This window comes from Rhipicephalus sanguineus, chromosome 7 (genome assembly GCF_013339695.2).
Source record: "Rhipicephalus sanguineus isolate Rsan-2018 chromosome 7, BIME_Rsan_1.4, whole genome shotgun sequence".
In the NCBI taxonomy this organism is placed as follows: domain Eukaryota; kingdom Metazoa; phylum Arthropoda; class Arachnida; order Ixodida; family Ixodidae; genus Rhipicephalus; species Rhipicephalus sanguineus.
This window is the reverse complement of record NC_051182.1, coordinates 127,879,186-127,892,989: the sequence shown is the minus strand read 5'-3', so window position 1 is coordinate 127,892,989 and position 13,804 is coordinate 127,879,186. Positions and strand designations below refer to the sequence as shown.

The window sequence follows — 13,804 nt, the reverse complement described above, 5'->3', positions numbered from 1 at the left end:
ACTCGGAAGCTCACACAGCTCGAAGGCGACTCTCACACGCAACAGGAGTTGTCGGTAGCACGATAGACTGAATCTGCAGGTCTGCAGTAAAGTCTAGAAACAGAATTTTGATGTAATAAAAACAACAGTGATAGCTTAAATATTGCATAACACACAGCCACACACGCGCAGACTACACTGCTTACAAATGGCTTTTGCATTGCACTGAAGGGGAACACGGGGATAAGCAGCCAGGCAAAAAGTTAAGAACCACGCATGATGAAATGGGACTAGAAACGATACGAGTAACATCAAGGGATCGGAAGACTACGACAGAACGATAGAATGTGGCATGGGACAAACTAGGTTGATGTCAAGCGAAGGAAATGAACCTGTGGTGGCCACGTAACGCGTAGGACCGAGAGCCGGACGGCAGTAAGAGCAACGGAACGGTTACCAAGGAATGAGAAACACAGTGGAGCAAGACAGAGTTAGATTGAGGGACGAAATTAAGAACTTGGCAGGGATAAATGAGAACCAGCTCGCACCGGATAGGGTGAATGGAGATCATTGGTAGAGGACCTCGTCCTGCAGAAGGCTAAAACAGGCTAAGGATGATGGCGAGGACCATTACAATCAGTGATATGCGCCAGAGAAAACAGCCCGGTAAGCGTACAGCCCGGTGCATTATGACACGTGAGTACTACAATGCGGCATCACAGGCACTCCTCTTTAACCATCCTAAGCAAGAAGCCCGTATGGTATAGAGAAAGATGAATCTAAAAATTGGCCACAGTTACTGTCGTCGAGACGCTTCGAATGTAAAGAACCAAGGAGGTATTTCCCGTTTGTGGCAAGGAAAGGGTATGCACAACGCAAAGGCACTCACCAGCAGATCCGTGTCGCCCAACCGTAGGAGATGGTGCCGTAAAATAAGGCAGATAGGATCACTGCTGTGGGCGAGCGCGCGAGACATACGCTCGTAGTCCAGCTCCAAAGGGCAATAGGACAACCGCAGTGTAGCAACTGGCCTGCAGCACTCGAGGAACGACAGGCACGCAGCGTCGTGCACTCGGCTCAGTGTCAACCTGGCAAGCCCGTTCCGGAAGACGGGACTGGCGAAGCTGTGAAATCCGTTAACGTAAAGGTGTTCAGACTCGCATCCAGCGCACCGGCAAAAGCTACCTCTACTCTCAAAGCGAACGTCCAGTTCCTTGAAATCGGGACAGCACGTCGCCAGACATTTCAGGGTCAAGACGCTGCGAAAACCGCAAGGGGCCGCCGAGAGCGATTGCAGGAACGGCATCCAGCCGCCCTCAAAGAATGCGGTGACGTCGATACCGGGTCCGAAATGGAACGAGCTTACGTTAAGCTCGACTAGCTGCCTGAGCCGCGTGCTGAACTCGCGAAGACAGTCGCGGTACGTGCCGTCCGCCGCTGGGAAGGTGGTAGACAGGTGTGGCAGAAATAGTACTAGGCATAGTTGTCGCACGTCCCTCCAGTCGTGTGTGATGCTCGCCGCGCGAAGCCATTCAGGTGTGAATTGGTCTTCGACCGCGACCAAGGTCGTCTGAAATGGTATAGTCTGGGGTTCGACGCCGGCCTCAGCGAGGTCCTGTAGTCGTGCGCAGCTCCGCAAGTTTTTGGACCTCTGGTAGGTGACGTTGGCGCAGACTGCGGCATAGACGGCGAAATTGAAAGCACCGGGCGGATCGCACTGAACGGGCGAAGGCAGCTCGGATGTGAACCTGAACGTGTCCAGTTGTCTGTGATCTTCAAGGAGGGTGTGGCACTCCCGAACGGCTTCATGGAATTCACCGCACACTAGGTGCACGTGTAGGGAGCTCGCGTTCGGGCAGCAACGCAGGAAGATGGAGAGTAGGCGGAAGTTGTGCTGTTGTCCAATTTCGACGTACACGCGTTGCAGTTTCAGAGCACTGCAGTCTAGATTGCACGCCATTCCGGCTAGGCGACTAATCTCGGCGCCCATGATCCTTCTGTCGACGAGGCAGGAAAACTCTACTTCAACGAGGTGCGGTAGCCGCTGCGTCACCAACATCAACACGTCGCTGGGCGGTATGTTGCAGGCGGCGCACCTCAAGTGTTGGAGTAGCTTGCATTGTGTAATGAGGGTAACCAGTTGCTGGACGTTGACGTCGAAGCAATTTGTGAGGTCCAAGTCTCTCACCGCCAATGGTCCGCCGGCGTGGCTCAGCCGCTCGGCTAGTTTGCTGGCCGGTTCGTTGGCGCGCAGGCGTACGTTCATTTCGGTGCTCCGGCGAACAGTTCGCGCTTGTTGAATGATAGCTTCGCGTGGCCTTCGTTAGATCACTGAAGCCTCCCACATGACCCTTGGACGGGTGACATTCGTCATGGACGTGATACGAGACGAAAGGTATAAAGAATATGACATCACGGAGGAGCCGTGGTGCTCTCGTCACTGATGACGCACACTAAACAGGGGCCGTATTCTCAAACGATCGCAAAAGGCGACAATGGCAAAAGTATCGCCTTTGGGGCGCTCTGATTGGCTATTGAGCAAAACCGGAAAAGTGCGGGCGCCATCTAGTATTTCTGTCGACATGACGGTGCTCTACGGTGCTCCTGACATGCCTGGAATAAGCGAACCCACCTTATCACCTTCGGTTGGTGGTGAAGTCTATCATTCCAGTGACACAGACGGTAGCTTCTAGTGCTTAATCCTCGGTGGATGTGTGCAGCATTTTTCATTCTGAAGCTTTCAGCGAGCATTACCTCGGGGTTTTTTCAGTACTTGTTCTCTGCCAGCGCGTGATTTTTGGTGGTTTGAACGTTCCAGGAACATGAACCGTGCGTCGCTCGCCTGGTTTATCGCGCGCCGGCAACATGTTGAGAAGATGAGACGATGTCGCTACGGCGGCACACTACAGCTGAACTCTCCGAGTACCCCGTGGTAAAGTCTCAACAAAAATACATTACACGCAAAGTTGTATTCTTTAAAGATTATACTGTGCATTAAACAATTGCACAAAAGAACGTTGAAAGCACTTTCAACACGTCTTATATTTCAAATAGCCACAGCCAATCCTAGCCACTGCGTAGAAGCCAGCATACGCTCGAAAACGCCGCACTCGGGTCGCTCTGCGCTCCTACGGTGCGCTCACTCTTGTGTTGTGAGACATTCGTAACACCAACGGCCAGTGCAACAATGACGTTACAGGCAAGTGTTTCTTTAGTTATCGAACGCATCACATTCTACGTCGCCAAACGCGATGCTGTCGCCTTTCGCGATCGTTTGAGAATGCGAGCCGAGATTGCAAGGCGAACACTTGAAAGGGCGCATAGGGAACCCGAGCTAAAGTTTGGGCTCGACGCTTGCGCGGATGACCAATGTGAAAATGGGTGCAAACGCTGCCCGCGAAGGCGGTTTGTCGCCGGATATGCCGGCGGCGGCGGCAAGGACACGTGCGCACATGCGCTCCTCATTCGGCCCAAAGCACTTATGGTCAGCAATAGTTACATTGTGACGCACCACAGATGCAATACGAGAGCTCTGCGCGTGCGCGGAAACGGGGGCGGCAGTGCTGTGGCCGTGGATGCCCCTAGTTGCGATAAGAGTAGTGGTGCCGCCCGACGTTGCTTTGGAAGCCTATGATGATATGCGTGCGCACCCTTTAGTTGTCTCTGGGGGGTGGTGGGGGGGGGGGGCTACGATTGCGCTAAATCTGCCTCATATCGTTAATCAGGCGGACACGATCTGTCATTGTTTAAAGAGCAGGGTTATGGCCACGAAGGTATTTCAGGAAATAGCGGCCATAGTCCCCACACGTTCAATTCCAAGAATCCTTGACTGCCCATCTTTGCTCCAGGAAAGGCACAGACTAAAGGCAGGCCATTATCGGCGGCGTGTCATCGCTTCACCTTCATTTTTTCATCCATTGTGTAGCATTTGGTGTTTTGTATTCGACCAACAGGTTTGGGGGAGGGGGAAGAGGCGCTGCGAAGTTACCTTGCTCACACTAATTAGGAACCCTGCGCACATTTATGCGTATGTTTGTGTTTCTGAAGAAGTTTGGCCGAGTTGTGCTGTTTTAGCTCGGCGGAGGTAACTATTCGAAGCGGCCGACGGATACATAACGGCCATTATGTTTATTATTTTTTTTGAGAAAAATAATTACATACAGGGCCTAGTGCATACGACGAGGCTTCATAGGATATGAAGTTCCTTCGAGATCATGCGTGGGCGTTCACAACAGCGTGCATTTCAGATGCGCTGGCATCACGCGGCATCGATGTTACGGACGCTTCGAGAAGATTTCGTGGATTATCATAGCTAGCGTGCTGCTTCTGGGTATGGAAGAGCGGGCGGCAACTGTATTCTTGCTATCGTAGTTGGTGGACCTGAACCCACAGAGTAAAAATAACAACTTGAAACGAAACCGTACAACTATAAATGCTGACACAGATGAAGATTGGTCAGCTGACTCCTCTTGTCCGAATGAGTGTCGGGTACTTTTTTTTTTGGCGTAGTATTGCTACCCCTCCGCCTCCTTTCCCGTGAAACAATTAGTTTCATTTATGTATAAGGCTGTTACCCAGCACGGCGCACTGTTGATACGTCACCAAATTATTTGTCAGTTGCCGTGACGGCTTAGTCGGATTATATGCGCAGTACATGGACGCTTACACTGTGAGCTTGACGGGCATGCTAAAGAACTTAATGACTTCATCACCTCCGTTGGCGCGGGAGCTAATCTGCATGAGCTTTATTTCGACTCGCGGTAAAGCTTACGCAGTGTTCAATAAAACCGAGGAAAGACCAAACCTGGTTTAATCTGCTAGCAGGAGCTAGTCAAACCCATATGATTCATTAATACGGGTTTCCTGCGTGCCATGCCAAATTTAATAGGACCCTTAGAGTCGGAACAGTTTTACAGTGAAAGGCGTTGATGCGGACTCTGTGCTCTCGGCGTCATTGGCGTGGTCGCGCTAAAAAGGGCACGTGACAAGGGTGGAGAGGCGTTGAGGGAAAGGTGGTCACATGATGACGCTTGCGTAAGGCGGGCAATCCAAACAGTGAACTGGAAGGAAGGTCACGTGATGAACCTTAAAGGGGCCTTGCAACACTTTTTTGGCATGGTTAGAAAATGCTGCCCATCGGTAGTTGAGGCTCCTGAAAACACGTGAGCCAAACATCGCGGCACAGCACGTGGCCTGGTGTTTTCAATTAATTTTCGAATTGACCTAGAAATCGTTCCTTCTTCTCTCGACAAATGATGCCGCAAACGCAACGTCCCGGCCATTGACTGATTTCAGTACCGCGAGCTACATAGTTACTGCGGCGGCCGCGGGATGCCGGCACGTTTCCGCGGTGGCGATCACACTGAAAATAAGCCGCGCGTTCGAAGAAAAAAAGAAAAGAAAGTGCCCAACGCGAGCTGACGAAAGAGCGCATTTTCTTTCACTCTTGTCATCCCCTCTGCGTAGCATTAAGCGTGCCTGCTGGTAAGAAAGGAGAGCGAAAGCGCTTGAAGGGTGCGACATATCCCTGTAACTCCGCTCGTACTTGGCGATTCTAAACATTTTTGCGGCAGTCGACTCGTGAGGCAACAGGCTCTTTTATGAAGCCATTCGATGATTACATGGAAGGGTGTTGCGGGCCCCTTTTTGGAAGGAGGGCGATTGAAATTTGTTTGAAAGGGATTGGTTCCCTGATGAAGCTTGCGTAAAGCGGGAGATTCAAAGAGTGAAGTAAGAGGGGATCTGTTGCCCCTGAAATGGCAGAAAGACTGAGGGCGAGGGACTGCCGTCGAACAGTGAAGAACTGCCCATTCACTCTTCTAGGAAATTCTCTTCTTTCGTTGTGCGCAGATAATTCTGAGTAATTTTTTTCTCGTTTCTTTATTTAAGCTAAGTAAGGTCTGTAGTTCCAATCGACGGCTCCGGTCGGCCTGGGTTAGTCTAAACTCCTCTCTCTTTCTGCTAAATCTTTTGCTGTCACCTCCAGTGTACCTCCTGCCATTTCAGGGGCAACGGATCTCCTTTCAATCAACTGTTTCAATCGTCCGCCTCACGTAAGCTTCATCACGTGACTCCTACTGTATCCACTCATTGAATCGTCGGCCTTACGTAAGCTCGTTCACGTCACCTATTTCTCTCTCCTCCCCTCATTAGACACCCTCCTCTCCACTTTGGTGATGTGGCCTTTTTTAGCGTGACCACGCCAATGACGACAGCTAGGGGTCCTAAAGAAGAGCTGCATTGTCACAAATTTCAAATCCTCTTGGAAGATGCGCGTTTTCTTTTTGTAAATGCCTGTGCAGAAAAACGATCCAGACGCTCTTTCAACGTTCACACGATACACGGTCCGCACTCGCAGGTGCATTTTGATATGCGAACGCAGTGATCTGAACTAAATCAACGCCGCCCACACGTAGGCACAAGTGACCATTTGTCTTTATAATTGATGTCTATACTTGCGTCTGTGTTCAATACTTGACGCACGTCCGCGGTTGGATCGCGCTCTACTGCACCTGCGCGTCACGGGGCATTGCTCACGAGGGAAACGTCGAACGGGACTACACTTCTGTCGAAACGTCCTCCGTACATACTGGCAGAAAAATAACGGAAGTCTGTATGTTCAATGAAAGAAAGCGGGCTCTTGATATTTTTCGCTGAACAACGTGGAAACAATACAGTGTCATTGTTCGTTATAAAGTTGATTACCTTAGCCTACCTGAAGCGTCCCTTCACGAGCTATGTATTATGTTGGTCTTGTGCTGGTGACCCAGTAGATTGTTTTCGTAATATGCAACACAAAGATGCGATATGCTATGGGCTCGGTTTCTGTGCGTATAAACATTGCCGACACCTTAGTCGAAATCACGAAGACGGGATGGGCATGGGATGCAGAGAGAAATGAAGATAACCACTTGCCATTAAGATTAACAGAATGGATTCCAAGAGACGGCACTGCGCGGGAGGGGGAGGCAGAAAGTTATACGGGCAGTTGTGATTCAGAAGCGTGCGGGGTTAATGTACTCGTAACAAGCACCGTACCAAGTTGATCGACGAAACAGGAGAGAGGCCTCTGCCCTGCCGGGGGGTAGTCAGGCCGATGGTGAAGTTTTTGCGACACCTAACTTGAAAAATTTTCGTCGAAACATTAAAAAAAAATCTTGTGTCCGAGTGTGTCCTCGTTTCTGGCTTCGCTATGCTCCAAGCCAACCAGAGAGAAGGAAGCAATAAGCACACAGTCTGATCTATTTATTAGTGCACATGTACCAACTAAAGAAAGGTAGGGTGCAACGTCTTTTCTACAGCAAAAGTTTGCGTGTCCTTCGTAAAAGTGTCGTAGCCTTCAGTTACAGCATCGGCTGGATGTCATGGTTGAGCGGCTTTGCGAGTCCTATGAAGGTAGCCGTCGAACAACTTTGGAAGCAGGGACCGCCTCGAAGCACGCGATCACCCTTTGCCCCTCCAGGTCCCCGCAGCCACGTGATAGTGCCGAGAAGGTTGGGATCGACGACGTCCTGGTAGTGGGCGTGCAGGCACTTCAGGTGCGGTAGGCTCCGGCTGGCGGCGGTCACGGCATTCGATGCCGCGCTGGGTGACAGAGGCGTTTCCAATAGAAGGTACAAGTGCCGCAGTTGGCCAAAGCGGTTAAGGTTGGCCTGCAATGGAAAGGACGTGGAAACTAGGGTCTCATCGGTGTTTCGGGAGAGGGAACAGCGTAAGGAGAATTTTGGAGAGAATAGAAGTTGTCCGTATACAGGTTCGGTATACAGGTCTGTAGTAACTTCTGGAAGCAGAGGATCATAAAATAGCAGAAACAGCAGCGGTAAGTGGTTAAAGGTTTGAAATCTGTTGCCATTACACTAAGACGCAAAACAATCACTGGTATATGCGACAGAAAATAGCACAGCGAAGCTTAAAGTGTAGTGCCATTAGAGCATGACAATGTTAACCGCTACACGCGCACGCAACTAGAACCATAGTAAGCAACGTGAGAACGCGTATAGTACGTAGAGAAACATGATTCGTAATACTTCTGGTGTCGTCCACACGAGTCGAACATAGGGAAGCAGTGAGACATTTCGCGTTCGCGGCAAGAAAATGGTGTGGGCAAGGGCAAAAGTACTCACCAGCAGAGCTGTGTCGTCCAACCTAAAAACGTGGTGCTGAATGATGAGGCAGCTCGGGCCGCTGCTGTCGGCGAGCGGGCGACGTAGAAGCTCGTAGTGAATCTCCAAAGGGCAGTAGGACAACCGCAGTGTGGCCATTGGCTTGCAAGACTCGATGAACCACAGGCACGCAGCGTCGTGTAGTTGGCTCAAGGTCAACCTCGCAAGCCCGTTCCGAAAGACGGGGCTGGCGCCGTCGCGAAATTCGGTGCCTTCCTCGGTAACAAGGGAGCTATTGCCCTCGCATCCATCGCACCGGGAAAAGCGGCCCCTCCTCTCGAAGCGGACGTCCAGTTCCTGGAAGTCGGAGCAGTGGAGCGCCAGACGGCGCAGAGCTGACACGCGACGAAAGCCGCAAGGGGGCGCCGAGAGCGACTGCAGGAACTGCAGCGAGCCTTCTTGAAGAAGCGCGGTAACGTCGAGACCAATTTCGAAATGGAACGTGCTTATGTTAATCTCGACGACGTGCGCGAGTGCATTGCTGAATGCACGAAGACAGTCGCGGTAGTTGCCGCCTGCCGCTGGGTAGAAGATGGACGGGCGCGGCGGCAACAGGACGAGGCATAGTTGGCGCACGTTCTTCCAATCGTGTTTCACGCTGGCCAAACGAATCCATTCCGTCGTGAGGTCGTCCTCAACAGCGACCAGGATCGTCTGAAATAGCATAATCCGTCTTGCAGCGCTGTCATCCGCGAGGTCTCGTAGTCGAGTGCAGTTCCAAAAGTTTATGGACCTCAGGTGGCTGATATTTGCGCAGACGGCGGCGAGCGTGGCGAAATCGAATGGTGGAACCGGTTCGTCCTGGATAGGCGAAGGCAGTTCCGAGGTGAACGTGAACGTCTCCAGCTGTCTGTGCGTCGCAAGGAGGCCGCGGCACGCCTCGACAGGCTTCTGGAAATCACCGCACACTAAATGCACGTGTAGATCGTTCGCATTGGGGGAGTGGTGCAGTAAAGCCAACAGTAGGACAAAGTTGTGATGCTGGCCCACTTCGCAGTATATGCGTCTCAGGGTGAAAGCGCCGCCGCCTGGAGAGTACTTCGATGAGACTATGTTTTTGATCTCGGCCTGCAAGGCATTTCTGTCAACGAGGCAGGAGAACTCGACTTCCGTAAGGTACGGTAGCTGCTGCATCGCAAGCCTGATCACATTGCTGGGCGGTATGGCGCAGGAGGGGCAACGCAAGCGTTGGAGAAGCCCGCATTCGGCGACGAGGGGAAGCAGTTGGTTGACGTCGACGCCGATGCAGTTTGTGAGGTCCAACTCCCCTACGGACAGTGGCCCGCCGACGTCTGTGAGCTGTTCGGCCAGTCTGCTCAGCGGTTCGTTGGCGCGCAGGCGTACGTTCATTTCGATAGGATAGAAAACGGTTCACCCTCGTCAAATGATAACTTCAAGTGGCGTGGTCAGATAACTTCATCCGAAATATACAGCAGCGGAGCGTCCGGGTGACACTCGTCACAGGCGTGATATGTTCCGGTAATTTGAATAATGTGACGTCACGGGTGTGCGCTTGTGCTGTCGTCACTCTCGAAGCAACCTAAAAGGGACACAAAGAAAAACAGTGAATCGGCTTAGATCGATAAATTGTGCTCTGAGAACTCTAATGTCCTTAATTTTGCTATCATTGGTTTATAATGGAGGAGAAAATCGAGAAAATCGAAAATCACCAGAACTTCATGGAGGCGTCGCCACACATATTGTTTTTGCTCGTTTTCTCTTACTAAGCGTCTTCTCGCAGCAAGCGTGCGGTTTTTCGTATCGTGAAATAGTACTTTATTAAAATGAGAAAAATAATTTTGCTCTTTAGTGTCCCTTTAACGTATGCTAAGGCGAACGCTTTTGTGGGCGTATGTGTGTCGCGGCGAAGGTGTGTGACGTAGTTTTGCGTTTGTAACACGGCAGCAGGCCCGTAGCCACGAATTTTTTTCGGGAGGGGGGCTACATGCTGAAAGCCTTGACTATTTGAGAAAAACGCCTATTTTCATGATTTACTTTCGATAAAACACCATGTGTCATCTCATTTCAAGGCGGGTGGAGGGGTGCCCCCCCCCCCCCTGGCTGCGGGCCTGCACGGCAGATACAACTACTCAAAGGAGTCACTCGTAACGGTCATTATCGAGTGTCAGCGCTTTAATCTGCTGATTTCGCCGTCTTATATGCCTGTGATATCATAAAACTAAGCAGATTCAGGACCTCGTGGGTTCGACGGCGCCGCATGAAAAAAAAAAAAAAAAAAAAACGTTCGTGTGACATCATGCCTTTGCGTTTACAGCGCCGGACATTCCAGAGCCACTGGAATCACGCAAGATGACTGATATCGACGCTTTACAAGAGTTCCTGGATTATCGCTGATAACGTGCTGCTTCGCGGTGTGATAAAGCGTGATGACCAGAATCTTACGTTGAGAAATTTGGGGTTGTAAATGTAGCTTGCTTACGAATTGAAACGCGAAAACTTAGGGCTAAGTAATGCAGATACTTTCGTTTGCAGCGTCTTGAGTTCGTGTTATATTGACGTAATTTTGACTCAATCGCCTACATGTCTACGCCAGCCTTATGTTTACCGGGCATATTTGTAGCGATATGCGACGATTTTCTCGAGCGATCGCTCATAGCATTCCTTACATTAAAAAAAGACTTGTTTCGCGTTTTTGTCCTTAATAACTGCACATAATAAAAAGAATAAATAAGAGCCAAATATACAAGTAAGGGCTGACAGATGCTGAGATTGGTCAGCTGATTTCAGGGGATCCTACTGGCTGCTAGACAGTTGTTTTGTCTAAATGAATGGCGCTTTATAATCTGCCCCGCCCAGTTTAAATATATTTGCCTCTTTATTCACATATGAAGCGGCTACGCATTTATTAGGACGGCACAATGTTGACAGCTCACTAAATGTTTTGCCACCTTTGGCAGGAAAAGAAGCAGAACATGCTATCGGCCGTGAGCATACCAGACGGGATTTGGCTTCCTTAAGGACTGCAGAAAGCGTCGGGAGTGGAGGATATTCTAATCAACTGCGCCGCACTATTGCAGCACTGCTGGTTAGAAAGAAGGCAATATCCACTTTCTTCATCCAAAATTAGGCATGGAAGAGCCTACCACCCTCCGAAGACTACAAAGGGACATTTGTGTGCACCGAATTACTGTGGATGGAATGAACTGCAGAAACTTCGCATACCTATGCCGATATAGTGGTGTACCGGGTGCTGTCCAAAAACAAGGCGTTGGGAAGGAAGCCCTCAGCGCGAGAAAAGCAATGAAAACGAAACTTCAAGGTCCAAGTAAAAGAATAAGTTTAATGACGTCACTTATGACGTTTCCCATGTGCTGTCAAACGTTGCCCTGTACCTGCCACTTATCCGCCAACACTGTACAATGCTAGGCAAAATTTAGCCAACACTGGGAATCATTACACAAGACCAACCAGCCGCTGGGATACAGGGTTCGTTTTGTGAGAGAAACTATGGTACATCTCATTACATATACGTCTTCCGAGGTAACTTACGTCATACATATTGCTACGCCCGCTTGTTTTATTTTGATGTATTCGGGTTTGACCAGCAGGGACGGTTATCAACGCTCGACGCTGGCCGCGCCGCAGTGTTCGAGAAGCTTCGCGATTGTAGTAGATCGTTTTGTTAAAATTGCGCGCAGGACGCGAATAGTCTAGATTATTCCAGAGCTTGCGCGACCACCAGTGATAAGACTGGAAAGTTCGATGCGTGATGTATAAAAGATGGCGTGTGCCAGCCATGAGCAGTTTATCAACGGCTGACGCCCTGTTCGCCGCTATGAGTGTACAGCGTGTATTGCTGTAGTTAGAGTTTTCATTTGCCGGCCACAAGTTCGGCCAAAGAAACAGTTTCACCTCGAACACGCCGGCTGTTGTGTTCGTCGACGTCACGACCACGTGACATCTGGTGGAGGTGCTGCTCGTTCATGTGCCGGTCGGCCCCGTCAAGCCGTGAACCCTGCCCACGTCGCGAACAAGACACCGATACCATCAGCGAAAGCCGAGCCAGCCGCAGACTGAAAGGACTACCCCTCCATACGGACCCCTACCGGACAAGCCAAGAGCCACGGCGACGAAGACAACAAGCACAATGATGGCCGCAGTGTCCCCTGCAGCGATAGTGAGGCAGCCGCCACGGGAGCCGCCGATATTCCCTGGTTCACCATGTGAAGACCCCGAGATCTGGCTGGAGACGTTTGAGAGGGTCTCTTCATTTAACAAGTGGAACTCTGACGACGACAACCTCCGCCACGTGTACTTTACCTGGAAGACGCAGGGAGGACCTGGTACGAGAATCGGGAGTCCGCACTCCGTACCTGGGACCTCATTCGCGGCAATTTTTTGTTTGGCGAGGTTCACAAGCGTCGTCCCGAAAAGAAAGGGCCGCGGCCTTATTGGAGACACAGGCGCAACACCCGAACGAAAACATGGCCTACTGTTCCGCCACGCTGACCCGACATGCTCGTGGAGAAGAAAAGTCCGCTTCCTCGTGCGAGGAGTCAAGCAAGAACTCTTTGCTGGGCTGATGTGTAACCCGCACAAGACCGTCCAGGAATTCCTGAAGGAAGCGACAGCGCTCGAGAAGACACTGAAATGCGTACGAGGCAGTAGAACCGCCACATTCCTACGACGACCTACGGCGAGGTCAGGCGCTGCAATCTGATGACCTGCGTGACACCATCAGAGCCATCGTGCGGGAGGAGCTGCGTAAATTGTTGCCCTCCTTCCAGCCTCAAGTGGACCCGATCGGCCACGTCGTACGCCAGGAAATCCAGCTATTTCTGGGAGCACCTAAATCAGTGCAGCCTGAGCCACAAGCTATGAGCTACGCTGCTGCAGCCCGCCGTAACGCGCCCCCTCACCGCCGACGTGGAGACGCCGCACCGCCGCAGTCCCGCCGCCGGACACCACCGCCGCCACCACCAACGTCATACCGCCCGCTAGCCGGCCAGCGATACACGCCGAGGAAGACCGACGTTTTGACGCCCCCCGCCCACCGCCCACTTTTGCTACCATTGCGGAGAAGCTGGCCACACCTACCGCCGGTCCAGTACAGACAGATGGGATTGCGTGGGTTCGCCATTGACGTGCCGCGTCCACAAGCAGGGTGAACGACCACGCGACATCGCCGACTACTTTCGCAGGAGCGCAGTGAACACCCCGACAACCCTTCCTTTCGCCATCGCCAGGCCGCTACGTCTCTCTCCAATGCCGACCATAGACTGGCCCAACTCGGGGCCGGTCACCTAGCCCGTATCCGGAAAACTAAGGCAGTAATCGATGGAGGTGCGGTTGCTGTACGGCGAAATACTGAAGATCCTCCGCTGCCGACGACGACGCCACGACGAAACCTTCAGGGCACGACGTGAACCAGAGAAAGCTCTGACGACAAAACCTCGCGGGAGAGATGTAGACCTGACAACGCAACGGGGCAGCAGCGGAACAAACCGGCGTAGCCGTGACCCGACGCCACGACCTAACTGTAACGCGAGACGACGACCTAGCGACCTCGACCTTCTTATCGATGGCCACAGCGTCTCAGCGCTCGTCGACACCAGAGCCGACTATTGTGCCATCAGCGGATCGTTCGCCACGAAGCTGAAGAAGTTAGGACAGCCTGGGAAGGCCCCGAAATCCCGACAGCT

At 51.6% G+C, this 13,804-nt stretch overlaps 1 protein-coding gene and 1 long non-coding RNA gene across 6 annotated transcripts in view; one reads left to right on the top strand and one right to left on the bottom strand.

The window, feature by feature from the left end:
• Nucleotides 1-13,804, bottom strand: part of LOC119399003 (uncharacterized) — a 45,704-nt gene that overhangs the window by 17,320 nt on the left and 14,580 nt on the right. The window contains exon 1 of one of the 3 annotated variants that reach the window (XM_049417874.1): nucleotides 8,302-9,517. The exons of the other annotated variants lie outside the window; for them this stretch is intronic. Coding sequence (XP_049273831.1) covers nucleotides 8,302-9,491 — 1,190 coding nt within the window. The 5' untranslated portion in view covers nucleotides 9,492-9,517. Of the gene's footprint in view, nucleotides 1-8,301; nucleotides 9,518-13,804 lie in introns of those variants that run through there. 3 annotated transcript variants of the gene reach the window in all.
• LOC125759354 (uncharacterized) overlaps nucleotides 1-13,804 on the top strand; it is a 43,827-nt gene that overhangs the window by 17,218 nt on the left and 12,805 nt on the right. For all 3 annotated transcript variants that reach the window (XR_007416937.1, XR_007416939.1, XR_007416938.1), the window contains exon 2: nucleotides 7,375-7,517. This is a non-coding gene — a long non-coding RNA (uncharacterized LOC125759354). The remainder of the gene's footprint in view (nucleotides 1-7,374; nucleotides 7,518-13,804) is intronic.